The sequence below is a fragment of the Rattus norvegicus genome, chromosome 18 (assembly GCF_021556685.1).
Source record: "Rattus norvegicus strain SHRSP/BbbUtx chromosome 18, alternate assembly SHRSP_T2T, whole genome shotgun sequence".
In the NCBI taxonomy this organism is placed as follows: Eukaryota; Metazoa; Chordata; class Mammalia; order Rodentia; family Muridae; genus Rattus; species Rattus norvegicus.
This window is the reverse complement of record NC_141551.1, coordinates 34620507-34641357: the sequence shown is the minus strand read 5'-3', so window position 1 is coordinate 34641357 and position 20851 is coordinate 34620507. Positions and strand designations below refer to the sequence as shown.

General features: G+C 37.8%; 1 protein-coding gene across 26 annotated transcripts in view; it reads right to left on the bottom strand.

The window, feature by feature from the left end:
• Positions 1-2436: 2436 nt before the first annotated feature.
• The window catches only part of Tcerg1 (transcription elongation regulator 1), a 60711-nt gene continuing 42296 nt past the window's right edge, over positions 2437-20851 (bottom strand). For 11 of the 26 annotated variants that reach the window (XM_087592856.1, XM_087592858.1, XM_087592851.1 and 8 more), the window contains 8 exons: positions 17072-17190; positions 13820-13970; positions 10247-10411; positions 9651-9833; positions 7126-7305; positions 6411-6494; positions 4913-5013; positions 2673-3718 (listed from right to left, as the gene is read on the bottom strand). In XM_087592856.1, the coding sequence (XP_087448982.1) occupies positions 3517-3718; positions 4913-5013; positions 6411-6494; positions 7126-7305; positions 9651-9833; positions 10247-10411; positions 13820-13970; positions 17072-17190 (1185 nt within the window). In that variant the 3' untranslated portion in view covers positions 2673-3516. Of the gene's footprint in view, positions 3719-3977; positions 4072-4912; positions 5014-6410; positions 6495-6591; positions 7306-9650; positions 9834-10246; positions 10412-13819; positions 13971-17071; positions 17191-20851 lie in introns of those variants that run through there. The other 15 variants (XR_015642316.1, XR_015642321.1, XR_015642311.1 and 12 more) reach the window with 5 other exon arrangements.

Here is a 20851-nt window from a genome sequence, read left to right as displayed (position 1 = left end):
TTAGATATTGCAAGATTTCTTTACTTTCAAACTATAAAATCTGGTAAGTAGAATGGAATGTAGTAATTATGCTTCAGAATTAATCTCTGTCTTAAAGAAATCACTTTTAGTGTTATGTAAAGCTAACTATTTCAAAGTGATTATAGGGCTCAGTGACTTTCCCCCCAGGGTATCTCCTAGACACAGCCCTGTGATGCACTGGCTGGAATAGTTTATCAGACTGAGCCCAAGTACTCTGCTTCTTCCTGAAACTGCTACTCTCAATGTCCCAACAAGTTATATTTCACCTAAGCAAAGCTCAAAATCTACATCTCCTTTGGTTTTTGAAAACTGTAAACTTCACTTGTAAAGTCTCTTCACTTGCTTAATAAATGTTAATTTACTTGACAAAAAATTCATAGAATTTCCTGAAGTAAAATTTACAGAACAATGAATACTTTCTTCTATTCTGCACTAGTTTCAAAGCATAGCTATATGGGGCCCACACTGGAGTAGATCAAGTTCAACAGTATAAAAGCTGTGTCAATCTTTAAAAATCCACCTGAGTGGGTTTTTATTCAACTATTGATTAAAGACAAGTATAAAGAAGAATGATGGGGACTTTTCTTGTATCAACAAACTTGAACACCCTCAACTTTTAAAATATTTGCAGGGTTCTATGGTATAAAAACAATCAGACATAACAAAGTGTGGAAAAGCACACAGACAACAGAGCCCAGCAGACAGCTAACACAAGATTTAGCTAAGAACAGAATAATCACAAGGACAAGTGCAACCACAATAAGTTAAAGCTTTTTTATAGTGCCTAGATGTGGAGAATTTGACAGCGGAATACAGCACACCAATAAAATGTGAGCATGCATTTCTCTCCCCTCCTGAGCATAAAAGGCATTACATACACTCAGGATTCCTAACTACTTCACTAATGGTATTCTGGGAATTTCCACTGCTCGGGTAAGGAAAATGCCTCTAACAAAGCAATGGAGAAGGCTGGAGAATATTCTGTAGGGTACAAAGAACCGCCATTTATAATGCTCAATCTTGGGATTATTTTATGATAAGAGATTGTGGCTTTCTTCTTAACAGAGGCCACAGCTGTCTTGTTCTTTGTTTTGCTAGAAACTGCATTTGAAGATCTCACATTCAAATAAAATTGTTTAGCCCAAGAATCCAAAATAACTGCTTTGTTGAATCTAGTTACATGAGGGTTTGCCACTGACCCTGAAAATCAGAGGAAGCAAGCTTTTGTTTCATATACACACACAGTAAGTACAGTGTAAGCTTCCAGTATATGACATCTTGTAAAGAAAGAAAAGCAATACTTTATTTCTGATTATAAAGACAATGCTGTTTGTGTCTGGAATCATCCTCTCAAAACCACTGCTCAGAACAAGAGGGTTTTATGAGGTGACAATGTTCCAGGTTTCTGGGTAAGCTGCAGATACCAGAACAACACATTATAACAAACCATTCATGAAGAACATGGGAGTCGGGTTAGAGAGATGACTCAGCGGTTAAGAGCACTGAATGCTCTTCCAAAGGTCCTGAGTTCAATTCCCAGCAATCACATGGTGGCTCATGACCATCTGTAACTGGGATCAGATGCCCTCTTCTGGTGTGTCTGAAGACAGTGACAGTGTACTCAAATACATTAGAAAAAAAAATTTAAAAAAAGAAAGAACATGAGAGGCCTGATCTGATCGATCTCCTTAAAATCTGCAAGGGAAAAGTTGACTCACGCCTAGGAACAATCCCACAGACAATTGATGTCAAATTTCTGCACTCTTTTTTCCTATGACGAGATGCAGTGAGCATGCAGACACTACCATGTGGAACTCAGAATAATAAAAGGTTTTAGGGAGGTCAGAAAGCTTCCAATTTGACTCCTTTATAAAAGTAAATGTGTAAGTGGTGGTGGGAGGATATGAATAATGTTTACAACTTTCACAGCTTTCAACCCTAGTCTGCTCCATTAATACCAGTCTTGACACGTAGCTTCAACTACATGTAATTGTACTAATTAAGTAGTAAGGCTATGGAAGTTATAGGTAACAAATACAGGTCAGCTGACAGTCCTCTTTCTAGGCTCTGTTGCCATCATAGTGGGTGGGAGACAATGGGGAAAACTAACACCTATACTTATGTGGCACTTCGCTGCTGGCAACCTGTGAGAACAGGATTTATACACACTCACACCCCACGCACTGGGAGGGGGTAAAGCCAGAGAAACTTAACTGAATGTTAGAGAAAGTGTTAGAGGGTGTTTGGGCATAGTAGAAAGGATGCCCAAAAGGCACAAAACTTTGAAATGTTAGAAAGAGAACTAGGAAAACGAATTATAATATTTTTGCTATTAGACAGCATTAAGACTGACTATACACACATATAAACATACACACACATACAGGCACACAAAAGAAAGGGAGAATAGGCTTTCTAAAAAATGTATCTTTTATATTAGAAATACATTATAGTCAAGCCTTTAAAAACTATATTCTAAGATTCAGTTGCCTCAAATTATCACATGCTTTTTTTCAAAAAATAAAACAAAACAAAAACCAACGAACCAAACGAGCAAGCAAGCAAGCAAGCAAGCAAACAAACAAACAAAAAAACATGTCTAAGGGTTTTTAAAAAATATATTGTGTAACAATAATCATTTACAATCCACATATATAAAAGGGTTGGTTTATTGTAGTTCAAATACATAAATTCAACATTCAAACATCTTAAAATTAAACTTTTTAGAAACAAAAGTTCAAACATTCAAACAGAAGTAGTTTCCAGGGAACGCCCAGAAAGGGAGTTTTGTTGTCTAATTGAGAATATTGGTAGAGATCATTCAGTGGAGAATAAAGAATGTTTAAACCAGGATTCCATTCTGGCCAACATGTTATTTATGAATGTGGTTCATACCTGAGAAGAAATTACTAAATACATCTTCTCCTGGGCTAAACAAGACTTGGCCTATAACCAAGAGGGGGAGAATCAAAGCTTACATGAACAAACACAACTAAACTGTGCTTCAGAGACAAAGGTAAAAGTGTGTCCGTTATAATATTCATAGTCTCTGGAAGAATCCAATTCAGTGTTTCCTCTTTTACCCGCTTAAAAAACAAAATCAAAAACAGACTCCAACTTCAGTTTTCCTGGAGTCTGTGCTATTTCCAAGCTCCTACCACAAATTCTCCTGTCTTGCTGAGTAACACTGCTAGTAAAAATATCACCAAGTCACTGGCTTCCACACCTTAGAAAAGGATGATTTTTTTAGCTTCAAGATTTTAAATTTACTAGAGACAGTCTATATTTGAGTATGTATGTCAGTCATGCCACACAAAGAAAAGCATTAAATATTTTCAAAGTGTTCTGTTCAGAGACTGCCCGCAATTGCTTCTCCTTCTGTCATCAGGTGGTTTTGCAATAGGTTGACTAATGCACATATATGTAAAAACCTGAAAATTTGGCTCATGCAAGCATTTTCAATTAACAGCAACCCCCAGGGAAGGGCATTTAGAATTATTTTGTTGATCGTCTAGTGGGCTCTGATGCTGTGGGAGGTGGAGGTGGACCTCGGCGATCCAGGTCATCAACATATGCCACGATGAGTTTCCTCCTCTCCTCTGGTACACAGTCCAGTACTAGATACCGTTTGTCATTCTGCAAAATTTTTTCTACATCTTTCAGGTGCTGATCAGATTCTTGGATTAGCTTTTTGGATCTGAAATAAGAAAGAAGCACAAGCATTACCGACTGCTGTCCGCTGGTTTCAGCAATGAGCTGGAAATGTCCGTCTAGTTCCTAATTGTGTTTCCACTTTTAAAGAAAAATTTCACTGCAGCAGTCACCTTTGTAAATCGCCTCAGCAAAGACTCCAGGGAGTGAAAGGGCCTCAGAAGCTGAATTACCCTCCCACCCCTACTGGTGGTCCCTCCAGATCAGGGCTGAGGGTGGGTAGGTAAATCTTGCCCGTGCTGTACCTGTTCTGTGGATGAACAGAGGACTTCAGTCTGCGGGGCTGCCAATCCCAGCATCTTTCACAAGCTTTCACTTTCACATCTTTCACTAAATTAACTATAAAAATGTAGAAAGAAGTCTTACTTCACATCTAATTTAAAAGCCCAAGCTGATGCAAAACATTAAGGACCCTGACCAAAAAATCCAAATGACAAAACACCTACGAAGCACACCCTCAGCACTATCTATCCTCCCGTGCACCCTTCCTTCCTTCCTTTCCTGCCTTTCCTTCCTTCCTTCCTGCCTTCCTTCCTCTCAGTCATCTTTTAAAGGAGGACATGCTGGTGCATGAAGCATAACTGGTTTCCTGCACACCACACAGACTGTAGGCCATGCCAACCTGTTTTCCTGGTGAAAGGTTACAAGTGGTGACGGGTGTGCTATAACAAAACCTCCTTTTAAGGGCTCTTGATTTTTATTTAATCTTTAAAAAAAAAATAAGTATATATAGCAACTCCTTTTCTGATGGAGGAAAATTATTTCTCTGCCTAAGAAGATGAATTCAGGCATTCATGTCTAACCCCACTCAGCAGTCTTCAGAGGAGGCAAAGTTAAGTTATAGTGAAGAATTAAAGTTTCTTTGTGAATTACAATTCTTAAAGAGTTGAGGGTCCTCAAAAAGGAAAAAAAAAAGCAGTGAAGTAAAAATAAAAGTGTATTTTAAAAATTGGATGTACATAACACAAAATGAGAATTGACATCTGGGCCCTTTCTTTAAAAGAAAAAAAAAAAAAAGGTACTGTGGAGTGGCCTGTATCTGCCCTTGAGGAAAGCTGGCATCTTCTGACTCCTCCTAAAATTAACAATGTCAGCATGTGTGTGAGTGCAAGTATGCTCTGGCCATTAGAGTTCAGGCTAGGAGACAGGAGCTGCCAGTGGGACACCGGACTGCACCTACCTGTACGTAATGAATTTGGTCTCTTTCAAAAGTGTCCTGAAGTCAGCTTTGGCAGTGATGTATTTGTCTCTGATGTATTCTTCAAACTCCCTTTGTTTTTTCTGCAGGGATGGGAAAAAATAAGATTAAAGGGAAGCCCACAAACTCTAAAACAACTTCTTTATTAAAGTCGCAAACCGTGAGTCCTGTAATAAAATTCTAAATAGAAAAAGACAAGGCAAGGATATGTCCTTCTTTCTGTAAAACTTACTGTAGTGTATAACATGCAAAGTACATCTTTAAGGAAAAGAAAGAAAATATGGACTATTCTAGCTGAATATGAAAGTTTGCTATGTGCACTCCACTGCTCAGTGGGTTACAGGGTCAGCTCCTCCAGTCTCCATAATGTCCTCGGGAGGAAGGCACAATGGAAACGAGAAACTAAGGATCAGGTACTTACTTCCTACAGAGCATATATCTTCAAACATAAAGACAGCAAGCAATGAGACACAGGTATGGACATACCAAGCAAGTACGTACATACTGAGCATTTAGCTTCCTGGTAAAAAAGTGGTAATGACTGCTACCTATACGGACCTTGCTATCAGTTCCCTAGAAGCAGTCAGGTAAATTAGAAACTGACAGTGGGCCTCCTAGCTATCAGTCTACCATTCTTTCCCAGTCATACATATTTTGTAGTTCACACATTAAAACTTCAGCTAAATAAGAGTTGAGTGAGGTCTGAGAAAAGTAGTTTTATGGGCTTTTCAATGTCAGACCTAGAGATGCCCCATCAGTGACAAAATAAGAAGCAAAAGCCAAAGGTATTAATATTAGATATTAAGTAAATTTGTTTCCTACACAAAAGTCAGAGCACAAGAAACGGACTCTACTTTTAAAATCTCATGCATCAAAAGACTCTGCTACTCTAAAGTCTCCGCTCTAAGAACTCAGGACTCTCACAGGTTTGCCAGCATGGCTTAACAGACTATAGCTTAATTCAATTGGTAAAATCCTTAAACACAAACCCAACCCTTAAAATTCTGAGCTTTAGATTACTACTTTCTTATTACTACAAAGAGCACAATTTTTAAAAATATGTTCTTAAAAGCCAGACGTGGTGATGGCCGCCTTCAATCCCAGCACTAGAAAAGCACAGGTAGATGGATATCTATGAATTCAAGGCCAGTCTGGTTTACAAATCAGGTTCCAGGACAGCCAGGGCACTTACAGAGAATGCTGTCTTGAAAAACAAAACAAAATGTACTTAAAATCCTGGTTTACATTCATATACTTTACTGTAATTCACTTAAAATGACCAGTTTCTTGGTGGTCAAGCAAGTCCTAGTGAGGATTATGCACCTTCGAATATTCATAAACTTCAAAGCACAGTAGTGCACATATGCATGTACTTAGTACTCTAGGCTAAGGCAGGAGGTTTATTAGGAGGACAACCAATACTACATAGTTTGTTTCATGTCTACCTGGGCTCCATAGGAAATAGAACAAATCCTCTTACCCTGTCACTGGAGGAGAACTTAATGCAGCGAGGATCTTCCTTAATTATTTTCTTCACTTCTTTCCACGTGGATGTTAAGGTAATCTTTCAAAACACAAGTGAAGAAAAACCATAAATACAGTTCCCTTTTATGCAGGGAGTCAAACAGCAGCACATACGTTACATAATAGTACACACTGACCTGCAATCTCTTGTAATGCCCAAGCGTAACTGGACTAGTTAGGGACAGGGAGCGGCTTTAATGCAATTTCTTTTTGCTGGCTTGTCACAAGTTATTTTCATGGCCATACTTTCAAGGTGGCCTAAGACAATCGCCTGCAAACCCTGTATTTACATGGGCAAACATCATAACTTCTGAAGAAACCATCACCAAAAAAGAGCAAATAAAGAGGAACAAACCCTGGATAACAAAGCAATAACCGCCAGGTAAGGGCTACAGCACCACACTGCGAACGGAGGGAGAGGAGGACAGCCCACTGATAACGTGCAGCTAAGGGCAGTCACAGCTGCAAAAAGAACTAGGTCCTGACTAGGGAGAACACCGTGACATGTTTAAACAGGGGAAAAAAAATCAGAAGAGGATGTCATAAAACCTAAAAATTTAAATAACAGGTCTAAACAAGACACTAAAATTTATGTCAGTACTTTTACATCAAACAGAAGATGAAATGAAGACTGCAGAAGATGAAAGGTAGGGACAACAGGAGACTCTCACCGCGGAAGTCTCATCCAGAAGCTGCCTAAAGTGCTCCCTTTTCTTTTTGGTAAGCGCTTCAATATGTTCATTAAAGAGTTTCTCTTTCTCCTCTCTTTCCAATAAGGAACCAGACTCCCAACGGTGGTCCTTCCGGAGGGTCCTCCTAGTATCAGACCAGGACACATCTGAAGAACGTACCTAAAAAAAGTTTTAAAAATTAAAAAAAAAATAAAAAAGGAACCAAGTGGATTTTGCATATCCCACAATAGAAGCTCAACATTATAGTCAGGAGGTAGTTACATTCAGAAACTGAAAAATATTTCCTGAAAAATAGATCCCTTCAACTAGACTACCTCATAAATAAATTCTATGTTAAAAGACAAGACCACTTTAAGTATAACTTTCAGTAAGTAAGTTTCTTAAGGACACAAAATCACCATCAAGTTAACCAACCACTAAGCAACGCTCATTTCCAGTATCTTAGGTGAAAGTCTGCGGTAATACCATTGCAGTTCCTAAGTCTCCTACAACTACTTTAGAATAGAAACCGTCAACTCACAGTGATCAGTTACCTGGTAATAAATACCCACTCAGGCTTGGGCAAGTCGACAAAGATGAGCAGTAGATTATCTTCCACCAGTCACAATCCATAAGAGGTTTAAACTGCACTTTGTATCTCTAAATCCTGTGCCATTTTAATGCTAATTTTGTCTTCTTTTAGCACTAAATATCTTCTCCCCAAACACAGTAAGACAAACTTTGTTTTGCAAGATGATTCAGTAAGTAAAAGGCACATGTAGCCAGGCTCAATGACCTGACTGTAGTCCCAGGAACCCATATGGTAGAAGGAGAGAACAGACTCCTGGAAGTTGTCCTCTGAAGTCTACATATAATGCACAGCCCAAGGCCATACACACATTCTTACATAAATGAGTCAGTGAGTGAAACAAAGTAATTTTTATAAATTCAATAGACTGGATATGTGGGGAATGTAAAGACCCCACTACGATGAGTTATAGTTCCAAAAGTGAGAAGGTAAACATTTTTCTTCTACAACATAAGGTTTTATGATATCTACCCCCAGCCCTCTTTCTCATCTAAGCAGGAAGGGAAGAGTTTAAAATGTCTCTAGTTGCTGATGGCTTGATTTTTATATATTAAAAAAAAAAAAAAATCAAAGGCTCCACCTAAACACTATTAGAAACAATAACTTTATTAAGTTTAAAAGGGTACACGTAAGAGTCACCACAGAAATGTTTGAGAACAATCTCACAAGCCTTAACAGTACCAATACCCCCCCATCAAAAGATAGTATAAATTTAAGCAAGGAATAAATTGTGTGCATGCTAAAAACTATTAAGCATTGATAAAAACTGAATAAAGTGCAAACAATGTGAATGATATTGTGTGCCCACTGCTTACACTAACTTTGAAAAAAAAAAAGAAAGACAGGGCACATCACAGATCTGGCTGGCAATTAAAAGCACTAAAAGTTGTCACACTACAGACAATGATGACAGGAAATGGGAGAGGATGAAAAGACAGAAAGAGAGGAAAGAAGAAAATATACAAATACAGAATTTCTTTAACATCTAACAAACATCTAAATACGTGCTTGTCATTGGAACTACAATTATTTCTTTCAAAGCGCACACTTGTATTTTCCACAGGGCAATGTTGTGTTACAGTGGTGTGTGTTGAACACCAAGGTGTAGCTGCAGGCGACCTCAAAGGGAGGTCCAGTGTGCACTCTTCAAGACTGAGAACCATGTCACTGCAGTGGGAAGGTGAGTAGCTGCCAGATGGTTCCATGTTCAACAAAGCTGCACAGCAAGGACTGAGGAGAGCAGGCGGACAGATAAAGTGAAGCAGGGACTAATGAATGGTCTTTACTTCATCCAAGGCCCTAAACTCGGTGTGGTGGTGAACTCATGAAGGCGAGAGAATCAGCACCAGAGGCCAGCCCAACCAACAAAAGAAAACCATACCTCAGAGCAAACAAACAAAGGAATTGACTTTTAAACTAAAATAAAAGCAACAAAAGGGTTGAATATGACTGGCACACAACTGCTGGGTGTTTTGGAGAACCTTCACCTTGTTCAAGTAAACAGGAGAGACAAAATGAAGTCTGCTGTTCTCCAAAATCACTGCAACTGTTTTCTCTGTAATGAGAATAAGACTTAGGGAAATGTCAGGAAGGAGATTTCAAATTACTGAATATGTCCAGAATGCAGAGCCCCACAACCCCCAAAGTAGTAGAAAGAAGAGAAAAAAAACCTTAAGAAAGCCTTTAGAGTCATTCATTGTCTCTTGTCAGTACCCTCCAGAACACCCAGCAGTATCTCATACCATCTACAGGGAAACAACTGATCATCACAGTGATGACTTTAAGCAGATGTTTTCAGCCTGTGGGTGAGAATCCACTAATACCAAGAACTCAATTTTTAAATGCTCTAGAAATAACAAGTTATGTCATAATTAATTCACAGAACATACACATAAAATAGACTCCCAAAGTCCAGTATTCAGAGGAAGAAATGTACCATGTCAGACAGAAGAGCCTTGAAATTCTGGATAGCTTCTTCTCGTTTGTGCTGCTCTCTCTCTCGATCAATTTCTTTAGTTTGCTCAGAACGTGCCTTTTGAACTTCTCTTTCACGTTCTCGAAGGCTTGCCTCAATGCGGGCTTGTCTCTCCAGCTCTTTTTCTTTTTCTGAGTCTAAATTCTGTAAAAATAAAATTACATTATCCTTGTTACCAATACCAACTTCCTTGAGATTTTTTTTCACAAGCTGGGCAGTAGTGGCATACACCTTTAATCTCAGCACTTGGAGGTAGATAAATCTGAGCTCAAGGCTAGTGCAGGCTACAGAGTGAGTTCCAGGGCAGCCAGGGCTAAACAGAGAATCCTTGGTTTGAAAATCAAAACAAAAAAAAATTTTTCCCATTAAGTATTTTTTCAAAAGCATTCAAGTATATTTTCCCCCAGAACATTTCAAACTGTCTTTCCAACCATGAGACTCATAATTTCATCTTCTTAACATGACAAAAGTTCTAGCCCCAACATCAAAGCAACTTACACTCTTAAACAACATTAAGAACGCAAACAGGTTCTAGCAGCAGTAAGCGTAACAGTCACCTTAGCTATTTTCTCTATGTACTGTTTGAAAAGGTCTTCTCTCATTGACGAACTATCCACTGCTTTGTATCGTGGGTCGCTTTCTACTTTGTCTTTTACTTTGCTCCACCGAGATTGACTGTCCAAGTGATGATTAGATAACAGTTCGAAGAAATCTGATTTAATCTAAAACAAGTGAAAACAGGATGATGTGCTATGAGACAGTTTCCATGTTTTAAGTAATTACGACCTAATAAGCTACTGTACTGTAACAGACAGCACTTAGGTTGATTGTAGCCACTGAGCTCATTCAAACGGGGCTGCACATAGTATCAGCAAGTCAGGTGTGTGACGTGACAGAAAAATACTTTAATATGACGATGTATCAATGGCTTATTTTATAAAAACTAGATGAATAATTTTTGTTCATAAAAATTAAGAGAAAAATTCAGAAATCAAACACATATAGCAAGTCTTGTCTTGATGTCAAGTGTCTAAAATAAAAGGATAAAAAACTTGTACAGGGCAGTGATGGCACACACTTTTAGTTCCAGCACTCAGGAGGCAGAGGCAGGAAGATCGAGTTTGAGGCCAGCCTGGTTTACAGAGCAATTCCAGGCCAGCCAGAGCTACACAAAGAAACCCACTTCAAAAACCAAACCCCCAAAACAAATCAACAAAAACATATATATTTGCTTTTAAAAACACAATATTTATACCTACCTTCATAAGAAAACTAATAATTCTGTAATTATAACCACTAGTTTAAAAAAGCATTTCAGTGTCTGTGCTTTATAACTAGTTAAATATACGTACCTCCATTTATTCCGCTATAGAGCTCAGGATATACACATCTGTCAAGTACTATCATGACATTTAGTGTCAAAGGCCTAGACGTCTACTAAACCTAGACGTCCAGTGTAAGAGCAGTCTGTTTAACAGAGAAGAACTGTGGGAGGCACTTGTTTCAGTAACTGTTACTGCTACACCAGAAAACACCCAAAGTCAGTTCAACAAGAGATTCTGGCCAAGCCTCCCTTTACCAATGGGACTAAATATTCTACCTTGCTGCCTGGCTGAGGAATGAGGAGTTAGGAATGAAATTAGAAGTTAAGATGTGTTAAGTTAAGAATTTTGCTTTCTACCCCTTCCCATTATTACTTCCTCTCAGAACTGTACTTTCCCCTCTCAGACAATTATGGAAGGTTATGCTCTTTTTGAAAATCATTTGGAAAGTTCTTAGACAAAGAATTCCAGCTTCAGAAACATTTTAAAAACAAACCAGAGGAGCCAATCAGCTATGGATTTTTCTGTTATTAAACTTGAACTTTAACTTAATTCAGATTAATAAAAAATGCTCAGAAATCCCACTTTTCAAGTATTAAAGTATTTGATGTATATTTTTATATTCACTTTGCCAACTTGTACCTAATAAATATTAATCCTAGGCGTGTCTGATAACTAGAAGGCAGAATTTATACTAAATAAATAACACATGTATTCTGTGTCAAAAAGACTTGTTTTAAGCCACAGGAATTTATATTAACTTAAAGTCTCTAAACATGTAAGCTATATAGTTAGTTTTTAATGTGCAATACAAAAACAAGTACTTTAGATAACCTCTTACATCATGACACATGTGCTAAAGCTGCTAAGCACGAGAAGTAGTCAATACCTGAATAAATGATGAAAAAGTGAAATTTATCCTCTTAATTCACAGTCCTTCTGCTTTCTAACCTTACCAGAGCAAAAATACTTAAACTGCTTGGCACAAAATTTAAAAAGGAAAAAAAAAATGCCAATTTTCTAACAGGGTTAACTCCATTGCCTATAGCATCAACTGTGTGGTATGAGGAATGACATATTTACAGTGAGTAAGTCACAGTAAACAACATGCATATAAGCCAAGTAAAGGCAAGCCAACTCTAGGGAGGGGTTTTTACAAAATGAAAGCAGCACAGACACCAACCTTACTATCCACATGGTTACTTCCTGTAGTGCTGGCAGTATCACCAGTAACAAGGTCACAGTGTAAGAGTAGCAGAAACAATACAGAGAGTGGTAACATTTTCATTAACCAAACACTTCACAAAAAGTGAACAAGAGATCTAGTGAACTTAACCCATTTCAATTCTCTCTGATCTAATAATCAATTTTATATTCTTTAAATTGACTCAATCTCCTGTCTTTTATAAGCCAGAGGATAAAGACATCAGGGGGAAAAAGTATGACGAGTAAGTACCGGAACTGCAGGATGCTAAAGCAACAGCAACCGGAGGCAATCCTCTAACACTATGTGCACCACTGATGTGGCAATGATTGGCCACACAGAAGAAAGCTGCAAAGACTAATCACTTATTATAAAATAAAATCCGTAAGTTATCCCAAACATGTTTAGAAAATTAAGTCATAATCTAATTTGTGCAAGTGCAATGACACACTATCAAATGATCATTCACTTTGTTTTCTTGAATCAAATACATTATTCTAAAAGTCAAAAGTAGGGGATGGAAAGATGGTTTAGCAGTTAAGAGCACTGGTTCCTCTTCCGAGTCCAATTCCCAGCACTCACATGACAGCTCCCATTAGTTCCAGGCCTTCTGACACTCTCACACAGACATGCATGCAGGCAAAACACCAATGCATGTAAAGCGAAATCTAAATTATATATTAAAAAAATGTAAAGTCAAAAGAAATTTATGTAATTTTAAATAATGTATAAAATGTGATTTTTGTTCACATGATTTTTCTGCATGTTTAAGAAGCATATCATTTTAAGTCACCTGTAAAATAATTCTATAAAAATTTACTTTGAAGCCATCAGATAATCAGAGTTCTGCTATTACTGTCAAAAGCTATTACATCTAATACTCTTACTATCTTAATTGAAAGAGGCTTCTTAACAATGAGATTTAGGATTACTTCCCTAACAAGGTTTCTTAATAGAATTTGTAACATTTTAGCTTCCCACTATAAGTAGCAATTTTGAATGTCAGGAATGATTAGGCTCTAGAAACTGTTTCCCCTATTACAAAGCACACCGGAACACTCAGGAGAGTGACTGTTTTGATGGCCATACACCACTGGTGTCATCTCCCCACTGTTCTGTCTCCACAGTGGTAAGCTCTCTGTTCCTGACACTGCTATCAAATGACATTTCAGATGCATTAATCTTTAATAGCTGACCTTTAATTCTGATAAGCAATAATTTATATGTAAGATACGTTTACTAAAAGATTAGAAACTTACTAAAGTGATATTTTTATAGAATACAAAGATGAAGAAGTTCTTTGAAATTCAAATGTTAACATCTATAAAGACTTCTGAAATCTTAACACACTTCAGTTATCTCAGAGCACAAAGTTCTAAAACCCAGTTCCAGGTGTACAAGGCACCTTATTTATCAGAATTTAAAGCAACTATATATAGTTTACTGAAGTTTCTAAAATAAACATTATGACAAGAAAGTGATTATAAATGTGTATTGACACTTGTGCAAATTAAAGGAAAACACATCCAACTGCTCACAGCTACAAACAAGGTTAGGAAACACTGCAGTGGACTAGTCAGACCACTAGAACAAAACCACCTTACCTTCTCACCTCTCGTCTTCGAATCTTCTTTTTCTTTCTTCCTTGCAGCTGCCACGAATTCATTAAACAATGCTTCTCTATCTTTCATCTTTTCAATTGCTTTGAATCTTGAATCTTTAGCATGTTTGGCAGCAAATTCACTAAAAGTAGCTCTGTAAGAAAATGGTCACCATTCTAACTTTAATTGACTATTTCGTTTCTAAAACAAGCATAAAGGAATCTCCCACTTTCCTAACAAGAATATATGCCACAGACATATGGGTCCTAAACTCAAACAGTGACTCACAAGGAACGTTTGACTGACTGAAAATGTGGTTAGTGATTGTATGCTGTCAGTCCAGATTAGGGGAATATAATAAATTACTTTTTAATAAAGGCACACCAGGAATGAAGAATGTGTGCATAGAATTTAATAACTATTCAAGGGTGTAGCCAAGGCTTGCTTCGAACACAGTGGGAAAGCTTATCTGACTATTCTTCCGGAATTGAACAAAGGACATCGAGCAACTGACTTAAAGCAGATGGCTACAGGTACCTGAAAAGAGAGAATTCCTGAGGTATGCACGCCCTACTGTTGTCCCCCATCACAGTCTCCCAAGGTCAAGAGCTGGAATACACACAACACAGTGGCTATAAATCTGCAAGAGTCTGGGCACTAAAAGAGCAGAGAAAGAAGTCCTAGAGACCGGACTCCCCAGAAGACTACGATTGAAGGATAATTCCCAATGGGGCCTCCAACACTACCTATCAGTTGAAAAGTATGGCATAGCTATTTTCTCTGTCACCAGGTTTAGAGTAAAAAGGCAGGACTGAGAAATGGCTCATCAATTAAGTGCATGAACTATTACCGTTCTTGCAGATGACCTAAGGTCGGTGCCCAGCACCTACCTCAGATGGCTCACAACCCCCCCGTAATTCCACTTCCAGGGGAGCCAACACTCTTTATGGTCTTTGCAAATGGAAAATGAGACTTGCTCATTTAATCTCTTTTAAAATTATTTTAATTAGAAAAACTAAAATGCATTATATCCTATGTTAAAACAAAGACTGTGTTATTTTAAAAAGAATAAATTGAAAACCTTGACTGAACAATTTGTGTGCAACCAAAATAAAATTAAGTTCCTGAGAATATGTATGGGGGGGGGGTCAACCATACATAGTCAGTTAAATGTTATTTTATTCATGATACATCAAGCACTTTGTTTTGTAATTTCAAAGTAGAAAATTCATGCTTTAACAATAGTTTTAGTTTAAAATCAAGATTTTTAAAAATTATTTGAGATATTTCTGATACATAAGATAGCTAGTATCTTTTACTCTAACAGACTACAATAAACATTTAAGCATTAGATTCCTAAGAAGTTTTTGGGGTAATGATTTTGTGTTGTTTTGTGTACAATTTATTTCTCAATTTTCAAAAGCACTATTTTAAAACAACAGATGGGGAAAAAAATCCTCCGGGGGAAATAGGTGGATAGATGGTAGAGAATAGAGAAGTATATTTTAACTCTAGAACATACATTTGAAATTTTTATCACAAAAATGAAGTTTTCGTCATTTTATATACATAGATATATATATTCTTTACTATGTTTTCATTCTTTCCTACTTGGAACAACCAACAACATTCTAGCACTGAAGAGTTGTTTTGTCTTTTTTATATTGCTCTTCTCCAAAATAGTTCAATAGGTAAGCTCTCTCACATTTAAGTTATTCTTGTTTTTTCTTCTATTTACTTGATACAGGTGTTATTTATGTATCAGAGTTACATGAGTCAATGAAGCAACATAGCATACCTAAGACATCTAACCTTTCCCCCACAAAATAACCTGCAGTGTACAGATACAGGCACTTTCACAATTTTATCTGCCCAAAAGCACACTGGAGGGGCCAAAATACAGTAGGGTACAATCAAGTCCATAAGAGTGGCGCTACTGTTGCTTTTAGACTTCTCATTATTCCCAGACCAGTGAGGGTTGGCTGGTTGTTTGGCTGGGTTTGTGGTCAGTTTATTTGCTATTATTGTACATATATGTGCATGATGTGTGGGTGGGAAGGTACAGGTGAGGTCAGAGGAAATCTTTGTGGAATCAGTTCCCCCCCTCTATTATGTGGGTTGTAGGGCTCAAATTCAGGCTGCCAGGCTTGTGCAGTTAAGCACCTTTACCTAGTGAAACCACCAATAAGAATTTTTAGTCAGTATCATTTTACCAAGTAATTTGAAAGTATAATAAAGACATAAGCCTTAACCTCTGAACATGTCAGCATTCGTTTCCTTGGGTTATCGCCTCTGTTTTTCCGTAGCTACAATATTCCAGAGAAATACTAATCTACCCTATGTACATTCAAATGGTCTCACATATCCCAGAATGTCTCTTGTAATCCTGTTTTAACTATGACCCACAATGTATATTCTATGAAAAAGCCCACGCCTGTTTGTAGTATGAAATTCTAACCCCCAAAAGTTACATTCTTCAGAGTCACAAGTAGTCATTAGTTTTCTGTACGTTGTACTAATAAAACCATTTTTTTACACTGCGGACTTAAAAAAAATTACATTAAATTGATGGGGGTAATTACATTAAATAAACTCGAATAGTATTACTTTTCTGTAGAGTTGTTTGTACTAAAAACACTTGCTTAACTAAAATAACCTCTACTTAATCCAGAAACCCATTATTCTGTCCTCTCACTGTGGAATTCCCCATGGATCTGGAGTTGTGGCTCAGTGTTATAATGCCAGCCGAATGTGAATCTCCCAGTTCTAGTCTTTTTTTTTTTTTTAATATGTCTATGTCTTTTTTTTTTTTCATATATATCTGATCATGTTTTCCACTCTCCACTACCAATTTTACCACCTTAAAAAATAAACATATACACTTCCACAGCCAGGCATGGTAGTACAAGCCTGTAGACACAATACTTGTGAGGGAGACCCAGCAGTCTGAAACCATCTTAGGCAAAATAGTGAGAGACACTGTCTCAGAAACAAAAAGAAAATAAAAACAAACTAACAAAAATCCCTGTGTGCTGTCATTCACAGTCACAAGCAAACCATGATCAAGTCTTCCTGTCTATACTATTCTGAGCAACAGTGGACTGAGGAAAGCTCCTGTCACAACCAGCTCATCTGCTTGTGTTACTTTCTTTATCTACAAGCAGGTGTAACCTGATGACCTAACTCACCCTGTCGCACACCCACACTTGAGCTCAGAGAGAAATCCACAGAGATGTGACTGCAGTAAACACATACCTTGGATTAAACTTTGCTTCTTCCATCATTTTTTTGAAATCTTCCTTGGCTTGCATTATTTTGTTTTTCTTTTCCCTGCGTTCTTCCTCTGCTCTGGTCTTGACATATTGATCAAACACCTATCAAAAAAAAAAAAAAAAAAGCAATTTGAAGACTCAATCTTCTTAATAGAAATTTCAAAAACAAAATCTCTATGTAAACTACAATGGGAACTGCATAAACAACTAACAGTAGACCATCTCCAGTAAGTCTCACTCTGAAGCCTCACCACACCAGTCACAAGCACACGGCCCTCAGTGTAGCCTTCCAGAAGGAAAGCAAAGAAAAGCCCTGTACTTTATAATTTTTTTCTCCAATGATATAATACATATTTCAAATTTAAAAAATAAAATAAAATAAATAAAAGCTAAGCCACAGTCCTCTTAATTTCATTTTAGAAAAGTCAGTAACACAGATCCCATAATTTAATTCTCGTTCAATATTTAAATCTATGCTACATTATTTTCCTCTCTTAGTATTGTATGGCTCAGATGAGTTAACTGAAATGTAAATGTGTGGTCTATAAAATGTCCATAAAGCTTCATCCAAACAGTCATACATTGTTTTACTTATTATCTATGAAGCTTCCACACTAAAATAGCAGATTCGGAGTCACAACTGACAGCATGTGGACCACAAAACCCCACATATCATCTGACCCTTAAGAAATTAAAACAAATATCTCATATAACATGATTTCTAAAGGAAGCATGTCAGACTAAGTACCTCAGAATTGAGGCAGTTCTCTAGGAGCTGGGGGGTTGGGGGACTCGGAAACCTCAATTAGGCTAATGAAATAATCCCTCATAAGGACTTCCAGAGGCTCATCTTCCTAGGAGGTCTATGCATCTATGCAGAAGTCTCCAGTCGTGGAAGCCTGGCCCAGGTGTCACACCGTTTTTTGGTGCTTCACTCTACCATGAGGCAAGAGTCCAAAGGCACTTGACAGAGGTCTACACTGCAAAATCAGAGTGTATACCAGAAAGCAAAGTTCAAAAGGAGAGAAAAAATACTTCAGCGACTTACAAAACCATGGCTATAAAAGAAAACCTGAAAGAAAAAAAAAAAAAAAACCTTAGAGACTGATAACGGGGAAGTAAAACTGAACTGAACAAGCTAACTGACAATGGCTAGGAAAAATGGATTTAAAAAAAAAAAAAGAAAAAAAAAACTTTTAATCAAGAGAAAAGAGCCAGGAATGAGGATGAGGGTAGGAGATTAACATCTAGTTCAGTGGCAGAGCCCCTGCCTGACCCATGTGAGGTCGGAGTTCAATATTCAATACCCCAAAAAAAGGTAAAGATTAAGGATGAATCCAGAATCCAGAGCCCAGATAGGTGTAGAGTGTGCAACCCTAAATGAGACATCTGTATCACATGCCTCCCAACATAGCTCAGGGAACACTGTGGAAGAGGGGTACAACTACTACAAAAGCAGGAGCTGAGGAGTCCTGTAGAAGTTGGCACTGCCTGAAGACCTGCGTAAAATCAACCCAGTGTAAGGTCACCACAGATGGACTTTAAGTAGCTCCATTAAGATGAAGATCTTTAGCAATGGAAGACTGCCAAGTAGAAAGGCCACTGAATTGCCTGTGTTTGGTTGGCCATGGTCAGAGGACATGAGCAAGGAGAAAAACATAGCAGGGGAGGGTATTGCAAAGTCTAGGGTAGACAGGATAATATATTGTATACAAATATGAAATTCTCAAAAAACAATAACAACATAAGTAATGGAAGAATTTTCCAGAACTGAAAGATAGTAGTTTTCATAATGTACAATGCAATCTTCTACTGGAATGTGTCTTACAGGAACATCAGACCACAAAGGATTAAGAAAGAATCTTCATACATACAAGGTCTAGGGGGATTCAAAAAAACAACAGCTGACACTATAGCATGATAAACATCTCCAAATGATTAAAACAAAGCAATACCTTCAAAATACTTAAGAAACTGTGCTTAGCTAGCCACACAATCAAAGAAAGGTACAAACAAGGCTTCCTCAAATATGTAAAATTTAATAGTTATCAACGCCCATTCTCCACTTAAAAGCAGCAAAAATCTCTAACAAAAACAATCTCTGAGTAGGCACAGTCGGGGTGGAGGGGCCACAACTCTAAAGGCAGCCCAAACTACAAGAGAAGATCCTATCTCAAAATGTAAGCACCATGAATGAGCTCAGTAGAAGAGCATTTACTCAGCACACAGAACACTGCACTTCATCTGCAGTGCTACCCCAATCAATAGTAAGCAAAAACCCCATGGGTTAACCACTGACAGCAACCCTATAAAAGTCTGGAGAAGGCCTTCTAGATAATGGCAAGCAAGTGAAGTTCTAGGAATTTAGGAAGTTCCAGGGGAAATGTTGGAAGTAATGAAGGCAGTAAGGCTATATTCCATCATCAGTGTCTATAAATCCACACCAGCATGTCTGCTTGAGATGGAGAAAATATTTCCTTAAAGCCCCTCTCTCCAGGCCAGTCTACACACAGAACATCACCAAAGCCATGCCCTGCCAGAGACAGACTCCATTTCTCCCACTCCCTTCCTTACTCATTCCAGTATTACATGATATATGAAAGGTGTTTCCTTGAGGCAGGAACATAAACTTAGCCTCCCTGTTTCTGCCTCCTGAGTTTCAGGATTATACACATACATAAACAGAGACCAGCCTCCATCACATTTTTCTTTCAAGGTAATGGAAAGAATTAAACATCCTCTCCTTTGAAGTAGTCCAGACCAATGTTATAAATTACTGATATGAATTACTATGAATTTCTTTTACTTAGAAATCTCTCCTTTCGCCTGTCATGCTTTCCATTATACGTGGCTGAATGTTTCCCCTTTTAAGCAACCATTTTTTTTTTTAATTTCAACTCAAGAATACAATAGTTACAGTGAGAGTGAGTGTATTTTAAAAAGCAATTCCTAGTTAAGATCCTTCTATACACATAGGCAAAAATACAATATTAAGGGAGTACTACTTGGGACTACCTAGGTTCTGGGATGCTAGTAATATTTTTTAAAGTCATTTACTTATTTTATGTATATGAGTCACTGTCACTGTCTTCAGACACACTAGAAGAGGACACTGGATCCCATTACAGATGGTTGTGAGCCACCATGTGGTTGCTGGAATTTGAACTCGGGACCTCTGGAAGAGCAGTCAGTGCTCTTAACCGCTGAGCCATCTCTCTACCCCACTCCACCCCCAATTTTAAAGATTTACTTATTATAAAAGTACGCTGTAGCTGTCTTCAGACACACCAGAAGAGGGCATCAGATCTCATTACAGATGGTTGTGAGCCACCATGCTTCCCAGACAACACTAGAGTTTAAAGATAATTTTCTTGGGTATAATCCCCATACAGAGGCTCTGTCTGAAACAGAGCATTCTCTCTGTTGTACTAAAACTCTAAGAAGGAGCTCAATTTCTACCAACTGCAAATGTTCTGGAAGTTGAAGAACCTGAATTCAAAGTACAGTTCTTAGGGTTCACTCACAAGTTTTGAGCAACATAAGAATGCATGATAAAATGTCTTCCAGAGCTTTTACTGCAGGGAACGACCCAGACACCACAGAGCAAGGAACAAAACTGCTGCAGGAGAAGTAAACAACGTGATGAACATTGTCCTTTCATTTTATTTACACTTATTTTTGTGTACATATGTATGCATGTATGTATCTGTGTTTTAAAGTAAGTGTGTGCGCATGTATGGGGGTCAGAAAACAACCTGCAGGG